Below are 17722 nucleotides of genomic sequence, written 5' to 3' on the forward strand. Positions count from 1 at the left end.
TGCCCAAAAACTTTGTGATAATCATATTGGACTCGTGTTTCACGAGTGGTGCCCCTGGACAGAGGGCATCTGTTTTGCAAGTGGCACACCAAACTTATTTGTGAAATAATTATTACTCTTAGTCGATACGAGATTGGTGCTACATCTTGGTGCGTCATATCCACTGTCCATTTTTTGGTTCTTAAACATTGTATGTACTTCATACTTATTTCATGCAATGTATCCTGAACAGCTCCGTGCACCTTACCACTATAAAAAGCACATACTAATTAAATGTTGGTGCTACATGTTCTGTGTGTTCTACGTTCGTCTTCAAACTTGTGTTCAAAACACTATTTAACATTATTTGTACATTTCCTCTTTTGTACCTAACCTTGTTTAAAAGCATTGGTATTAATATATGTGGAAAAGAAAAAAGCTGTCACATAAATGATTGTTTTATCTTAATTCGTTTTACATAATCAGCTCTTACTATAAATGTTATTTAAACATTGACTTCCATTTTAAGAAACAATTAATATTTTCTAGACATAATCTAAATTTCTGAACAATTCTTGTTCCTTGTTTTAATTTGGGTTCCAATTGTGTCACAGTAGTCTATTTTCTTTGAAAATAAGGTTTTCACTGTGATTTCTTTTAGTGGTACCAGTCCTAAAAAAAAATTCCAGTTTCAGGCCAGTTTTATTTACAGTCCAAGATTATAAAGCAAGTGGCTGCAACTCATTTCAATACATTAAACATTCTTGACCCCTTCCAGACCAGTTTTTGATATGGCATTATGACTGCTGCCTTGTGCTATTTCAGTTGTTAGAGACTCTCCCTAGTGATAGGCCTGAGAGAGACATTTGAGAGCATGTCCCAAGGGACAAGGACTTTAAGAACTGGTATATCCTGAGGCATGAGTACATTCAAACCAGTGAGAGTAGAATGTTCTACTTTAAACAGGAAGAAACAGAAAGGAAAGTATTGGAATGTTGATCACTAGGTCTATATTATAGCCTGTTTCAATGTTAATTACTGTTTTAGGCTGTTAAAGGCCCTAAACCAGAGTTATAGGCCCGACAAGCAGGCGAGGGCCTATAACGAGGGAGAGGGCCTTTAACTGGTATAGCTTGAGGCAGAAGCGCAATAAGGTTTTAGGAAAATTCCACTCACTAACGGTAGAATGTTCTAAATTAAAAAGTGAGAAACATAAAGGCAAATATTGGAATGTTTTAGCGCAAGGCTTATACCAGCTATTACAAGCCTGGAGCTGCTCCATTGTCTTCAATGAAGCTCTCAACTTTCCAATGTTCCAATATAGCCTTATAGCCCGACGTAGCAGGCTATACCAGTCATTAAAGGCTGGCTGCAGCGTTAACGTCCTGAGCCAAAGGCAAGGGCCTTTAACAAGGGAGCGGGGCTTTAATGTCGGTATAGCCCAGCTACGGAGGGCTATAAGGCTACCAGAACATTGCAACAGTTACACGATATAGAATCCTTGGGTCTGAAATGAAAGCAAAAGAAAGAGAATATCCAAAGTGAGCCTTTAGCGTCCCTTGGGGTGTCCCTCTATTAGGACTAAATCCCTTATCCACCATAGGTGGCATGCTTCATCATTGGGATTCTCCTCATGACGAGAAAACCTAGTCCCGCTACGGGCTACAACCCCCTCTCTGAGAGGGAGGAGCTCAGAAATTTTTTGTTCCTAGTTTAGACATACTAAATCCAACAATGATGAATGGCAAACTAGGTTGGGTGAGATACACAGCGCAAATTAGTATGATAATGGTGAGAAGGTGAGATAAAACTGGCTCCCAAGTACGTAATATACCTTTATTAACACGTCCTGGGATCAGGATTAAAACAAGGCACTAGCAGGGTTAACATATACCTGCGAGTTAGTGACAAAAAGGGGTCTACATGGTTCAGCCTGTTGACCCTCAGCAGAAGTGTTGTGGCTTTCGTCAGGACCAAGGTGTGCCTCTGTTTACACTACAGTAATTTTTCACAGTTGGTATGATCGAGTAAAATAGTGAAACAAAAGTGTGAAAAAAGAATACAAAACCAGTGATCTTTTTCTTCTTTGGAGATTCACTGGTAGTAACCATATGTTGCAGGAAATTAGCCACACCTTAACCTGGCAGCTCCAAGAGGGGGCACCGCTCTCGCAGTCTGTACTCCGGGCGCCATAGTCTGCAGCTGGAGGGAGCCACTAGAGTGCAGAATGTTGTAACAAATTAAACAGGGGATTAAAATTCCTGCTGGCTCCGTGAGGCCTTTGTCCACAGCAACATCTGTGAAGGACAACATTGGAATGCTGGAGCTCCAGGCTTCTACCAGCCATTAGAAGCCCAGATCACTCCATTTATTTCAATGGAGCTCCCAGCATTCCAGTGTTCTAATAACTTTTAGAACATTGGAATGTAGAGCCCTCCATTGAAAACAATGGAGTGCTCCGTGCTTCTAAGGGCCGGTGAAGGCCAGCGAAGCAACATTCCAATGTTGTTTTCAGAAAGGCCTCTTGGAGCCCGAGGGGTTTTAAACCCCCTCGGGCTCCGAGAGGCCTTAGTTTTATTTGTTAGATCATTCTGCTTTCTAGTGGCAGAATGTTCTACTAGCCTTATAGCCTTCATAGCTTGGCCTTCGGCTCAGGCCTTTAACAATGGAGCTGGCCTTTAATAGCCGGTATAGCCCGCTAAGGCGTGCTAGAAAGCTATATTATAGCCCACTGCCATTCATTGTCTTGAATCCATCTCCTGACTTTCCAGATTTCTAATTGTGAGCGCCTGAAAGGAGCGAGATAGCCAAATAGATGTGGTTTAATCAGGATTTTTATTTCCTTGCTACAGTTCGAGTAAATTAGCGGGAGACAGACCGGTTAATTCTTCTTAGGCGTCTTCGGTTTGCCTTATAGTCAGGGTCTTCCTCCCGTCCTTTTCTCGATGGCCCCGGAGGTTTTCTTGACCTCGGTAAAAAGAAGAGCGTATTTGGTGAATAGGGGTGCTACGGTGTTCTCCTCCCAAGGGAAAAGGAGTGAGGAATCACCAGATGACAGGGTCCGACGGCTAGGTTTGTACGACGGTGAAGGGAGGGCAGTTGGGGTCACAGGGGTTGATGATGTTTGCGCGCTAATGCCGTCTTACTCCCCCCTTCCCGGCCCACCCTGAAAGCCTCGCACATACCTGAGTCAGCCACGCTCCTTCAGGAACATGATGGGGCGAAGCGTGGGGTCGATGGCCTCCTGGCTCCTCTTCCTAACTGCTTCCCTCGTCTCGGGCAGGCGCGGTGCGTCCATTGGGGCGTAGGGGCGAAGCCCCACTAAGCCCCATGGACCCACCACGTCCTCACTAGAAGCCAATCACAATTATTTTTAAAAATCGCGCTATCTGCCGGCCGGGAAACCGGAAGACACCCGACCTTCCCGGAGTGCGCAAGGGGGGGGGGGAAGGATCGGGCTGCTGCAGCTGCGCAAGTGTATTTTTGGGCACCAACATGCCCGCGCATGCGCAGATCGTTTTCTTGTGAATTCCCCCTTAGAGAGAGGACCAGGGGGCGGGCCGCAGCCCCCGGGGTTACACAGGGCGACTGGGCGAGGAGTCATGGTGCCCCCCAGCCAATCCTGGAGAAGGATTGGCTGGTCACTACATAGCCCGGTTACATAACCCCTGACGGATAGCACAGCCGACTTTGGTGCTGGGAAACCAGGTTCGAGCCTCTTATCAAACCATAAAAATGTATACATAACTTACTTTGGTGTTAAATAAATAGATATTTTAAAAAACAAATAAAAATGATGTTCCGACTAAGGTGTGAAATTGGTGTCGAATAAATACATGTTTTTAAAAACAATTAATATTAATCATGTATCATTGGTGCTGGAGTACAAGGTTCGAGACTGGTATTAAACGCTGACAAGCTGTGTGCAAGTTATATGGTCATAAAAATACATGAATGATGGATGCAGGATGGGTGGATGCATGAATGGATGCAGGATGAATGATGGATGCAGGGTGGATGGATGGGTGCATGAATGAATGATGGATGGATGGATGGGTGGGTGGATGCAGGAATGGATGCAGGATGGATGATGGATGGGTGGGTGGATGGATGGATGGATGGATGGATGCATGAATGAATGAATGATGGATGCTGGGTGGGTGGATGGATGGGTGGATGAATGAATGATGGATGCAGGATGGATGGGTGGATGGATGGATGGGTGCATGAATGAATGATGGATGCAGGATGGATGGATGGGTGCATGAATGAATGATGGATGCAGGATGGGTGGATGGATGGGTGGATGGGTGGACACATGAATGGATGCAGGATGAATGATGGGTGGATGAATGGATGGGTGGATGCATGCATGAATGAATGATAGATGCAGGATGGGTGGATGAATGAATGATGGATGCAGGATGGATGCAGGGCGGATGGATGGGTGCATGAATGAGTGATGGACGCAGGATGGATGGATGGGTGGATGCATGAATGGATGCAGGAATGGATGATGGATGGTGGATGGATGGGTGGATGGATGGATGGGTGGGTGGATGGATGCATGAATGAATGATGGATGGATGGATGGGTGGATGGGTGGATGAATGAATGATGGATGCAGGATGGATGGGTGGATGGGTGCATGAATGAATGATGGATGCAGGATGGGTGGATGGATGGGTGGACACATGAATGGATGCAGGAATGGATGCAGGATGGAGGATGGATGGGTGGGTGGGTGGGTGGATGGGTGGATGGATGGATGCATGAATGATGGATGCAGGATGGATGGGTGGATGGATGGATGGGTGGATGCATGAATGAATGATGGATGGATGCAGGATGGATGGATGGGTGGATGCATGAATGAATGATGGATGATGGATGCTGGATGGATGGGTGGATGCATGAATGAATGATGGATGCAGAATTGGTGGATGGATGTATGGATGGGTGGATGCATGAATGATGTATGGATGGATGCAAGGTGGTTCGGGCTCGCTGTGCTCGCTGCGGTGCAATATGCAAATTAGTTTACGCCTCACCACTTTCAAATGTCACCTGCCGCCCCTGGTCTCGGGTATCAGCAGCGGACGTCTATCCTCCTGAGGCTTCATCTCGACTTCTTCAGCTTTTGTGTTCTCCGATACTCCACTCCTTCAGGATTCTTCTCTTCCGCCTTCTTCCGATGCTGGGCTCCTCTCCTGCTTCATAGGTCCGCCGGTCATGACATGGGGTCCAGGGGCAGAGTCATCGGAGAAGCGCTCCCATTTAAAGGACCCGTCCGAAATAAAGGAGGAATGTTGCTCTGTGACGGGAGTCAGGGACACAGTCCACTCAGACGAATCTGTCAGCTGTGAAGAAATAAGAGTACCCTTTCCATGAGGAAGGCACCACCAGTCATGCATATTATCGGTGTCAGCCTGCTCATCACACTATCCGTGACACTAATTAAGCAATATTATCCAATGGGAGGGCACACACAGGCTTATTGATGGGGGTGCAGCCAGACGCTACTGGGGTGCCTTGCCCCTTGAATATTATGATTGTAAATGAGACCCTTAAAATGTGGCATGAGATTAATAGAATTGCTTGTTAGATGACGTGTTTTGGATGGAACGATTTATGCAAAATAATAAAAGAAGCATATCTGCATTCCCTTGGTGAGAAGACTGAACCATTTTTGTGCTGCTGAAATGTAATATAATCAATGCCTGTCTTTGAGAGTCAAAGGAGCAATTGGGAAAGGTGGAAAGGGATTTTCGTCACAAAGTGCATCACTTTTGGGACTTGTGGTGATGTATAAAGTAATTTCACCCTGTCAAAAATGCTGATCCTCTCATGGTATTTGATGGACCAATTGGTAGAAACCTTGGATGTGATGACTCATCTTTCGGGGAAAAGGAGTTCCCCTCAAGATTTTCTCTTGAAAATGCTGTGTAGCGGAGCATTTGCTACAGATGCTCATCCAGGTGAGGGAGAAAAGTCTGGGATGCTGTGCAAAACAGGTTTTTCCAACAGTAGCAGCAGCAGTCAGTTGATTCCCCAGTATTCTGCTCTGACTTTCCCACACCTACAATGAGAACATTCTGTATTCATGACAAAAGTAAGGCGCTCCTGGATGCCATGGTGCTAGAATTGAAGTCTTTGAATTTAAACTCTTTCCTATATGGCAGGCATAAGGTACCGTGTTAGTTTTAAGATTCTACTTTCCGTTATGGATTTACACTTCTTCCTCTGTGCAATTTATGATTTGATGATACTTGTGAGACCACTTTTGCCTTGCAGTTCAAAGTGACGGCCGCTGGGTGGCGGCAAAGACCACTGAAATAGCATACTTACATTAATTTTGAAGTTGAACAAAAATACTGCCGATAAAATGTATGCCTCAACTACGCTTTATAATAAAAAAAAATAAAGTACGTACAGCATTGGAAAACGTGCATTTGTTAATATGTGTTATTTCAATGCTATTTTATCCTATTGATTTTAGCCAATGTGTATTTTTTCTAACGATCACATACATTTTTGTTGGGATCCCAAGGCACAAAATTCTTCAAATTTATTAACAATGCGCTTTGCAATCTCTGTCTTCAATAGAAAAGCTTAAACCCCGCGGAACTCTGGCCTCGAGGTTCAGTATTTCATAAATGAAAGCGTGTAATCCGATTCCTCTGTGTTTCCCTTTCCTTAGAACCGTGCATCACACCATTACAAATCTGACCTCCAGCTGTGAGAACTCCACGAACCAATACGTGTGTCTGCAGGGCGATCTCTGCCGCCTGTGAGCCCTCCCATGTAATATCTGTGACACCTCAGGTCGATAGACTGACACATCCGATCATCATAAAATTTGATTTTATCATTCGTAGTCCGTGATCCCCCTTCCCACATCCCCCGCAATATACGTAAAGTGCTTTATTATTCCATGTAGAGTTGGATAGGCTCGAGCTTCAGACCCGCGCGGCGCTTCCCGCAGCGCTACAATTGCCTCGTTCAGGAAAGCTTCGGCTCCCGAACGATCTGCAGATCTAATGTCTCCCCAGACTCGTTTCCATCACAGTTGAACAGTCATGTAGCACAAGCATTGTTTCCTGCAGCGAGCCTTGACGCTTTCTTTCCCCTTTTGTGCAGTATGTATTTTTTGTTGCCATTTTATGAATAGTTCTGGTTGTTGCGTAGATCGACCGTAGCGGGGCTGAATAGATTCGCCCCATTAATACTTTCGGTCTCTCTAGCAAGAGTGCACTGCCTTATCACCAGTGTGTGACTCCTAAAATAGTAAGCGTGTGTGTGTGTCTGTGTGGTGTCAACACTGATTTAGCTCACCTCAAAAGACTGTTTTTCTAACAACATTTTTAAGCATAGGTTTACACAGAGCCGTCCACGCCCAGCTAGAAAGGGTAAAAGTGTTTTGCCATTTCTACAGTAAAGCCTTCACGCATAGGACTAGCTAGTGCCATCCACACTGAGCTGTAAAATGACAAAAGCCTTTCACTACTCCAGGCACAGTATTCTAGCTTTGGACTGATAAAATACCATCTAAGGCAACCTGAAATGAATTAAAGCAACCCTGACCTGAGTTCTCTTTTGCATAATTTATGTGGCACTCTAAGCCTGAAAGGGTATGGTTTTGAGCAGGAGCCTCCGAAACGCGTCATCGTTTGTGAGGAGTGAGCATGAAATAAAACATCTTGCCAAAGAATCCACTCGCACTCACGGGCAGTTTATGGCACGCTTTTCGATTTTATTTAAGCGGCAACGTTTTCCAACCAACTACAAACCCTACGCGTTTCAGTCTGACATCAGACCTTGCTCACGGGAAGCACTGTCCAACACTGCGAGCTCCTAACCATAACGGGGGCTTCACATGCATTTTTCCGCGATGAGGGTGGGACAATTGTGTACCGCACTTGAACGCATTGAGGATTCACGCACCATGCGTTCATTGCAATTTTTTAACAACTTTCAAACAGTCGTACAAGGGTCCAGGACATTATTTCCCCACTTAGGGGTGTATCACCATATAACTAGAGTGTTGTGTATCAGATTCATGCGTATCCACAACATTGTGTAGCATGAGTTGGACTATAGACTACCAGCAATACTGAGTTTGTTTACTTACAGGTATTGTCCTATGCACTGTTCATTTGTAACGTTAATACACCAATTGTACGAAACATGTCTTTCTCTCATGCTCATACCAATATACGATTTACTCTTTGGCAACACACCAGTATGGCTGCAATGTGTACGTGAATTTTGACTCTGGACAGAGCCGTCTTCTGTTTTCACCGTGTTGTTTTTTACTTAAGCCAGTCACTGGTGATGCACTTTTACACGTGACCAAGACTGCAGAAGCAGTTGAAACGCGTTGTGTGAATTAAACACTTTGCAACTTATAGGAGACTGAGACTTGTTTTTCCTGAGAGTGCTATATATATTCATTCCAAATCCCTTGGGGCCTCAATATCCCTTGTGCTACAGGTGCACATCCAGGGGAGGCTTCCCTGCATCACAACGATACCACAGCATACGCCATGGTATATGCTGTTTGCAAACCACATATGACAATGAATTAAGCCTACGTTTATTTGCAACCAGTTGAGAGTGATATTTGTGTATCCAATTCAAGATCAGCCTCCTGGAATATATTCCTTTAACACTGTTAAAAACTTTGAGCACTATGGATATATTTTTCTCCTCATCTCATTGTTACACATGATTACACTTTGTAACATGCACAGTGCCCACAAATACAGATATTCACGTTAATACTCTAGCGACACACTCAATGGACCGCCACTTGTTTGTGTGAGCTCTGATCCTTTTAACTTAGGATAGGACTCTGTTAAGTGCCCAGTCTACTCGGTCCTTTAATGAACCCAAAAACAAATGAGTAAAGTTTCACTGATGCATCACCCCAAGTGTTAACATAGTTGGGCAGTTCAAACGAAAGCTGCTGAACTTGGAAATTCCAGTGCATTGTACAGTGCAGCACGGCTTTAAATGGAAACATAGAAGTGCAAGGTAGTCCGTGATGAGAGTACCTGTTTGCTACAGAAAGGGCCAGTACCCTCCCATTAAATGCATGACACCAGTGCTGAGAAGTAATGATACTCCCCCTTTCAAATTTAAGAAGTTAGGGTACCTACTTCCTGAGAGTGCTGACCCATTTAAAGCGCTGTAGTATATGTTAGTGAGTAAATACAGATGACTGTGACTTCAATAGTTAGCGGTCACCTTTGTGAAGTGGTGATTAATTAAAAGACCCAACGTGACCTAAAAATGTGTGTAGGAAACTAATATTGATTGCTGGAGGCCGGCTGTGGCGGCTGCTATTATTGCTTAGTTGTGGGGCTGGTGGGGGGGAAATACAACCAAAAACGAAAGTCATAACTAAAAATAATTAAAATATCACTTACCTGCCGCTGCTTTCCTTCTCTCCTCCGATCCTGGACTCTGACAGAGCAGACTCCAGCATGAGAGAAGCGCTGGGATTGTTCCAAGTGGCCTTGTTTGCTGCTTTGTTTTGCCTGGGTTTTTTTCCAACCTGGTTGTGCAACTCAGCCGGGTTGAAGAAATGTTAGTGCACATGTGTGTTTGGCCGGCCAAACACACATGCGCACTTAAAAGTACTCAACACTCCTCTCCCTGCCATGCCCCTCCAACAGGATTGCCTGGTACTGCACCACCCGCTGAAGACTCGTGTCAACTGTTAGGCAAAAATAAAATGCTTTAGTTATTTTATTTTTTCCTCTTTTAGCAAGGGGGTGACGCTCCTCCGCCGTTACGGAGGAGCCACCCCTGGAGGGCGGGGGAATTGGGGTTTAGGGTTGGCAACAAATAACCAGGCCTGTGATGCTCAATCCAAAGACAGGTTGGTAGAAGGTAGACGTGCCATTCCAGAGTGCTCTGGGGTTTCAGGTTGGTAGGTATGAGGTAAGTCCAACTCAAAGGTTAGTGAAAACAGATCAATTCGGTTTAGTGCCTAGCTAAAACTAATTCAGGCGATTCATTGGAACAAAGCACACTCTCTGGACCAAGAAAAACAAAGTTCCATGACGTCTGTATTTGATATTGTACTACAGTTCTCTGTATAAAAGTTGCTTATTGTAATGTTTCTCAAGGTCTACTGTGTGCATTAACAATGAGGTGACTGAGTGGACAAATTCAGCATGATGGCTTCATCCATAATGAGCATCCCACACACGTTCCATTAAATGAAGTAGATGATGGTCTGTGGTTACGGATTGCTTGCAGTTAGAATATCTGGCAATTCATGTGAATGGACTATGTGGTCCTCTATAAAGAGCAAGCGCACCCCCAGGCTCTTACAGCTCAGAGCAATAGTTTGGAGCAATCGTAACACAACTTCTCTAGATTTGGTAGGTAATAAAACTTTCCCAATCGAACTCACTCCTTCTGCTTGAAGATCAAGTGCATTTTGAAAAATTAATTGTATTATATTGTGGTCTTCAGTAGTAGGAGACTTGAGATAGAAAACTACACTGTCCCTTTGTACAGCACTTTCCTGAAGTGGGAATCCATAACTCACTTGCCACTGAGGGATATACTAAATATCCAGAATAGTTCTTCAGTAGAGCCTCTGGACCGGTCCTGGTGGGCTGGTGGTGGTGGGTGGTGTGGGGGTAGTGAGCCAAAAAAGAGGCATTGGTTTTCCCACTGTAGGTCTGACATAAAGTGTATTGCTGGGTTTTACTGGTTAGATATCTTTGTAGCTGTCTTCGTTTTTATATTGACCTTTTTCTGTGCCATTATCAATATAAATACTGTTTTGGGAATGAAATTGGATTCTGTTTAGAATTAGAATGTTAGATATTAGGAAGTCAGCAAGTTTAGGCTAAGAACGTAGTATTCTCTGCCTTTTAAACAGAGCAAGTTGTAGTACCAATCAATCAGTCAGGAGTTTGTTAAAGCGCGACTACTCACCCGTAAGGGTCTCAAGGCGCTAGGGGTGGGGGGGGGGGTTGGGGGGGTGCAGGTTCCATTCCATCAAGGAGGGGGTCTGTCGAAGAGCCAGGTTTTGAGGTTTCTTGCGAAGATGGGGAGCGATGTTGTCTGTCTGAGGTGGAGCGGAAGGGCGTTCCATGCTTTGGCCGCGAGGAAGGAGAAGGAGCGGCCTCCCGATCTGGTATTTCTGGTGCGGGGGACCACAGCGTAGGAAAGCTGGGCTGATCGTAGGGTCCTTTGGGGTGCGTGGAATTTGAGTCGGCTGTTCAGGTAGGCTGGTCCGGTGCCGTGGAGGGCCTTGTGTGCGTGGGTGAGCATCTTAAAGGTGATTCTCGCCTCGACGGGGAGCCAGTGGAGTGTGCGCAGGTGCTGGGAGATGTGGCAGTGTTTTGGCAGGTTGAGGACCAGTCTTGCGGCGGCGTTCTGGATGTTCTGTAGCTTGCGGATGAGGTTTTTGTTTATTCCGGCGTAGAGTGCGTTGCCGTAGTCGAGTCTGCTGGTGACCAGGGCGTGAGTGACTGTCTTTCGGTGTTCGAGGGGGATCCATTTGAAGGTCTTACGAAGGAGGCGGAGGGTGTGGAAGCAGGAAGATGAGACAGAGTTGATCTGGCGGTCCATTTTGAGCTCGGAGTCCAGGATGATTCCCAGGTTGCGTGCGTGGTCTGTGGGGGTTGGCGGGTTTCCGAGGGCGGTGGGCCACCAGGTGTCACTCCAGGCGTCGGGGTTTGGGCCCATGATGAGTACTTCTGTTTTGTTGGTGTTTAGTTGTAGGCAGCTGTTTTTCATCCATTTGGCGACGGCTTCCATGCCTTCTCGAAAGTTGCGTCTGGCGGTGTTGGGCTCGTTGGATAGGGAGAGGATGAGCTGGGTGTCGTCTGCATATGACACAATGTTGAGTCCGTAGGTTCTGACGATGGGGGCAAGTGGAGCCATGTAGACGTTGAAGAGCGTCGGGCTGAGGGAGGAGCCCTGGGGGACTCCGCAGGTGATAGGTGTGGGGTCCGAGAGGAAAGGGGGGAGTCTGACCCGCTGCGTCCTGCTGGAGAGGAAGGAGCAGATCCAGTCGAGGGCCTTGTCCTGGATTCCTGCATCGTAGAGTCTGCGTATTAGGGTGCGGTGGGAGACTGTGTCGAACGCCGCTGATAGGTCGAGGAGGATGAGGGCTACTGTTTCTCCTTTGTCCAGTAAGGTGCGGATGTCGTCTGTTGCGGCGAGGAGGGCGGTTTCCGTACTGTGGTTTTTTCTGAAGCCGGATTGGGAGGAGTCGAGGATGTTGTGTTCTTCAATGAATGTGGCGAGTTGGCTGTTGATGGCTTTCTCGATGACTTTCGCTGGGAACGGGAGCAGGGAGATGGGTCTGTAGTTTTTGAGGTCGGTGGGGTCCGCTGAGGGTTTCTTTAGGAGGGGGTTGACCTCGGCGTGTTTCCAGTCGTCGGGGAATGAGGCGGTCGCCAGGGAGCGGTTGATGGTTTGGCGGAGCATGGGTGCGATGGTGTTGGCGGCTCTGTTGAAGATGTGGTGGGGGCAGGGGTCCGTGGGGGCCCCTGAGTGGATTGACTTCATTGTCTTCAGTGTGTCTTCGGTGGTGAGTGCTGTCCAGTCATCAATCGCTGGTTTCCGGGTGTCGGGGGTGGTTGGTGAGGGTTCAGTGTGTTGGTTGTCTTCGTCGAAGTTGTCGTAGATGCTCTTGATTTTGTGGTGGAAAAAGATGCTGAGTTTGTCGCAGAGGTCTTGTGAGGGAGGGATGTCGGTAGACTCGCTGGTGGGTTGGGCGAACTCCTTGATGATGCTGAAGAGTTCTTTGCTGTTGTGTGCGTGGGTGGAGATTCTGTCTTCAATCGCTTTTTTCCTCGTTTCTCTGATGAGTTGATGGTGGGCGTTGGTGGCGGCTCTGAAGTTGTTGTGGGCTTCTGTGGATTTGGTGTTTCTCCAGGCCTTTTCGAGGCGGCGGCATGTGCGCCTGGACTCTCGAAGTTCGGTGGTAAACCATCTGGCTTTCTTGGCACGGGTATTGTTGTTTTTCTTGAGGGGGGCTATGGTGTTGGTGCTGTCCGAGATCCATCTATGCAGGGTTCGGGCTGCGGTGTTGGGGTCGTCGTTTTCCGCGATGGTTGGGGTGGAGTTGTTGAGTGAGGTAGTGTATGTAGTAAATTATGAAATATTTTAGTGCACAAGAGAACGGTGGGGTAGAGGACTGTTATTGAACATTTTAAAAGAGTTATAATATCGCAGGTCAGAATAAAAAATAGTGGTAAAGTTGGACATCTTAGGAATAACATTTTGAATGGATCGCTTAATAAATACTCCAGTGATGACTCCATGACCATTTTGTGAAACTTTATGAGTTTTGTATTTTCTGTCTTTTTCTAACAGCAAAAGAGGATGAATTTCCGAAGAAACCGTTGGGGGTAATCCCACCAGAACCTCTTCCTGTTATACATAATCATATGATAAATGGACAAAAGAACATTTCTAGGGTACCGACTCAGGTCAAGGTAGACAAGTTACCATCCAACGAGAAAGGACAAGAAACTTCTCCCAAAAAAGATCAGCGGAGAAGGAGGAGTTCCTTGGAAAAGTCTTCAAACCTGCAAAAGCGAGGAAACAGTGATCAGCGACCTGGGCAAATTAAAGGAGAAACAGAATATAGGAAAAATCTTCAGTCAACAGGGCAAGACAACACTAAACCTTACAATTATGCTGTGGCAAACCAAAATGCAAATGCTACTTCAAACACAAAAGAATTTGTGCCGAAGTGGAATAAACTGTCTGATAACACTACGACAAAATATTTTGTAGAAGGTAAAGGTAGACCTGTTAACCATGTAATAGGAGGCCCTTTGCCCAATACTGAGGAAGCTCAAACAATTGTGAAGCAAAAGAATAAAGTTTTAAATGCTGATGAAGGTAAGCGAGGGTCCAATGCATCGCAATATGACAATGTTCCCGGAGTTGATCCTGAGACTCATGTTGAAGAAATAAGAGATCGAACAAATTCATTAAGTCCAAGAAATGTTACTCACTTGAGTAGCTCTTCATTAAAACGTGATGCAAAAAAATTAAATCCTGCTAAGGTAACAAGTAATGCAGCTGTAATGATGCCACCCAGATCCCCTAAGCATGCATCTCCATCTAATGGTATTGACCAAGGAGCTTCTTTAAAAGAGCCACCACCGACCTACAGTAGCCCACCTGTTTACCACAGCACCTCCCCGAGGTATTCCAACGATAGAGTAAGCCCCCCTTTCTTGCCTCCCAGCTATGCTCATGGAAATCAGGCTAGCCCGTCTAATAAATATGGTATGAACTTCAGTTTTCCACCAGATACACCTTACATAAACTCTTACACTGCAAGCCATCAGAATCCTGTGATATCACCTTCTAAGCGAATAGAAGTTCAACCCGCTGCACCTGACGCAATACTAAATACTGGGAAATACAGGCAACCTCCAGGTAACAAATACATTATTCCGCCTGTGGATTATTTACCCGATGATAGACAAAGGACTGATTCTGTGTACATGTACCGAACAGAGTCGTTTGGACAGTCTTGGAAACAAGATATTAACCAAAGTCGTTCTGGGCACGTACAGATGTCACCAACCTTTCAGCAGGCACCAGTACAAGACTACAGTGTTACATTTGATTCCTTTGGGAATCAGGTAAATTACAGGACTTCACCCTACTTGGATCAAACAACTATTCATCGGTACCAACATACAAGTCCATCAGTTGGTACACAACATTACAGGAAACTTGGTGATGGGCATCAATCAGTGATGTTGTGAAGTTGATATTATTGCACACTACATTCACCTAAAGGAGAATTGCTCACTACAGTGCACTGCTATGTTTGATTGCAACAGCAGTACATTATGCAAAGTGAATACATCATCATATTTATGAATGAATGTAAGTGAAATTTAGACAAATTGAAGCTCAACATGAAGCTTATTTTTATACATTTGGGGCCACATGTACAAAAGGTTTTAGTAGTTTCAAGGCGAGAACCAGGCCATTAGCAACCGCTAAATACCCTTTTGACATATACTAGCCCTATTTAGCGAGTCAGTAACCTATTACTCACTGACAAAATAGGGTTTGCGAGTCGGTATTACGCAGGGGTGCGGAAAAAAAGTTGCTTTATTTCAAAGCAAACACGGACATGGTGGTTCGCTATCCTCAGTAGTCTTCTATCCCTGTGTTTTTAGTGATTCCCAGTGGGTCGCAAATTGTGACCTACCTCATGAATATTGATGAGGTAGGTCAATTGTGACTACATTAGGAATCGCTAAATGTGTCTGAGACACACTAGTACAAGCATTTTGCAACTTACTAATTGCAAGTGGCAAAAAGTCGCAATTAGGAACTCGCAAAATGAAGCGGTTGTACATGTGGCCCTTTGAGCTGAATTTAAAATAAAGCTGCTTAAGCAAGACAACATAGCAAGTAAAAGGGATACTAAGCATCTATTCTTAAGCATAAAGAGTGTATCTAAATTAGATGTGCAGTTGATCTTGTTGAAAATAACATCTTTTTGGGACTTTAGGCTCTAAAATGAAGACACTGTATTTATTTATTTAAAATGTGATTACCTATTACTGTGTTTACATGTAATTTTACTGAACATATTGTTATCTCATCAAAAAAAGTTTTCTTTTTTTCTTTGCATAGCTTTTATTTTTTTATGGAGATTTAAAGACTGAACTTTCATGTAATTGGGTAGTACATTCCGCGAATAATAGTAATTCTAATGGTTATTTGGTTAGCTGGTTTCAAGCACGGTTTCTTTACTAACTGTAAAGATGGGGTTTCTCGAAATAAGAGTCAACCGTCTGCAGATCTTTTATTCTATTACAAAAGTCTACTGACTTAACATTTAGGTAATTAGTTAGTTAGTACATTCCATATTGAATAATCATTCCAGTCCATTCTTTGTTTGACAATTCCTTATTCAAGAGGGTGCTCAAAAGGGGAAGCAACCTTCTGCTAATATTCCTAAGAGATGCCGGAGGTAAAATGAGGAGGGTTCCTGTTTGAAGGAAGGAGATGCTAAATATGGTGACCAGTTCCTGTATCAACCTATTCTTTGGTGTTTGAGTTTTCAGTTACATGCGACAAGATCATTAGATTTGTCAGCAAATTAAATACTCATGTAGTTAATAGTACGTTTATTGACTGCAGGAATGGCTTACAGGTAAAATATTCTTGAATCATGAAAGGTAGATAATCCTTTTCCACATTCCATGAAGTTCTGGTTCACTATGATTGTTTTGTTTGCAATTTGTTTTTTTAAAATAACATTTAGGGGCAACCGTTTTTCTGTAAAATCCTTGAACTTCAACATAACAGGATAATGTGTAGCCCGCTACTTCAACTACATAAGAGAAGACAGTTAAAGAATTCTACATGTTCAGCCCACCTGGATAACGTCATATTTCTATACAAAAAGAGTAGTTTCCTCTCCTAGGTACTTTTGAGGTATGTCATTTTAAATATGTTACTAATTCTTTCTCACATTTAAAACCTTTTGGGGTATAATAGTTAGTGTAGCTACAACATACACTTCAAATTAATGTATTTATAGTTGATATAACTATTTTGCTTTAGTGAAATGCTGTGGAATATTTTTAATATTTATTAATCTGCGGAAACAAAAGCAATGAATATATACTTGCCTCATAATATATTATGATGGAGCAGACAGAATCTGTAAGTAACTAAACATCTCACATAGTAAACTAAGTTGGTCTCTAAATACAGAAAATTCAGAACAGTAAAAGAAGTGATTGCCATGGACGGATAGAAATTGGCCTGTGTCAGCATGTAGCAATTTATGTTGTTCTATTCTGTCTATTGAGATACCAGACTACTCTGTGGGATTAGCAAGTGGGCTTTAATTCCGTCATATTATTAAAAGGAAATTGATTAATTGAGCGGAGTTAGAAGGGAAGCAAGCACTTTGGTTGGAAGAGAGAGAATGTATATATTGGATGGTAAGATTCTGCATAGCGAATAGATACATTTATTGGGTGGTACAGAGGGCAGGTGTCCATAGGTCCCCTCTTGGGAAGGGGGCTATGGCCGTGTTCTTGGCCATCCTGAGATGAGAATCTGAGAGGATTGGAATTACGAAGACATTGAGGGGCAATTTCAGACTCTGAGGCTACATGAACACAAACTAAGGCTGTCCCCAGTAGCCTTCACGGTAACTTATTTATTTTGGCAGGCCATGGAATAGAATTACATCCGTATTTGGCATAAAACCATTTGTTATAGTAGTACCCCATATTTTCCTGGCTTAAGTTGACGGCAATGCCTTGCAAATAGATCTGTCTTTTACATTCATCACTATTTATGTTTTGCGTCAAGCTTAATTATTTAAAGCCCAAATGGTGTCATCCACCAAGATATGATCAATTAACTTTTATCTTTTTTTCTAGCATGGTTAAGTTAAGGTTGAATTAGAAAATGGTGTCAAATTGAATATAGATAAAGTGATGTGCTGATGACTACATTATGTGCATTGAAGTTTTATCAAGGGACATAACGTTTTACCTGAATGGCTGAAGACTTGTGGGCTATAATGTCATTTCCATAACTTGGTATCTTACAAGCATTAAGTAAATTAATGATGTCTTATCGCACTATAAATCCTCCTAGTCTTCCTTATATTCGAAGGTGTAACTGAGCTCACCTGTCCTGTGTACCTTAAACTAGGACATTATTGTGCTCACTGAATACCAATTATGAATTAAAGGCT

At 44.1% G+C, this 17722-nt stretch overlaps 1 protein-coding gene across 2 annotated transcripts in view; it reads left to right on the forward strand.

The window, feature by feature from the left end:
- Positions 1–17722, forward strand: part of USP6NL (USP6 N-terminal like) — a 1161829-nt gene that overhangs the window by 1051189 nt on the left and 92918 nt on the right. The window contains exon 14 of one of the 2 annotated variants that reach the window (XM_078676738.1): positions 13333–14412. In XM_078676738.1, the coding sequence (XP_078532864.1) occupies positions 13333–14412 (1080 nt within the window). Of the gene's footprint in view, positions 1–13332; positions 16381–17722 lie in introns of those variants that run through there. The other variant, XM_078676728.1, reaches the window with a different exon arrangement.

This window comes from Lissotriton helveticus, chromosome 1_1 (genome assembly GCF_964261635.1).
Source record: "Lissotriton helveticus chromosome 1_1, aLisHel1.1, whole genome shotgun sequence".
NCBI lineage: Eukaryota > Metazoa > Chordata > Amphibia > Caudata > Salamandridae > Lissotriton > Lissotriton helveticus.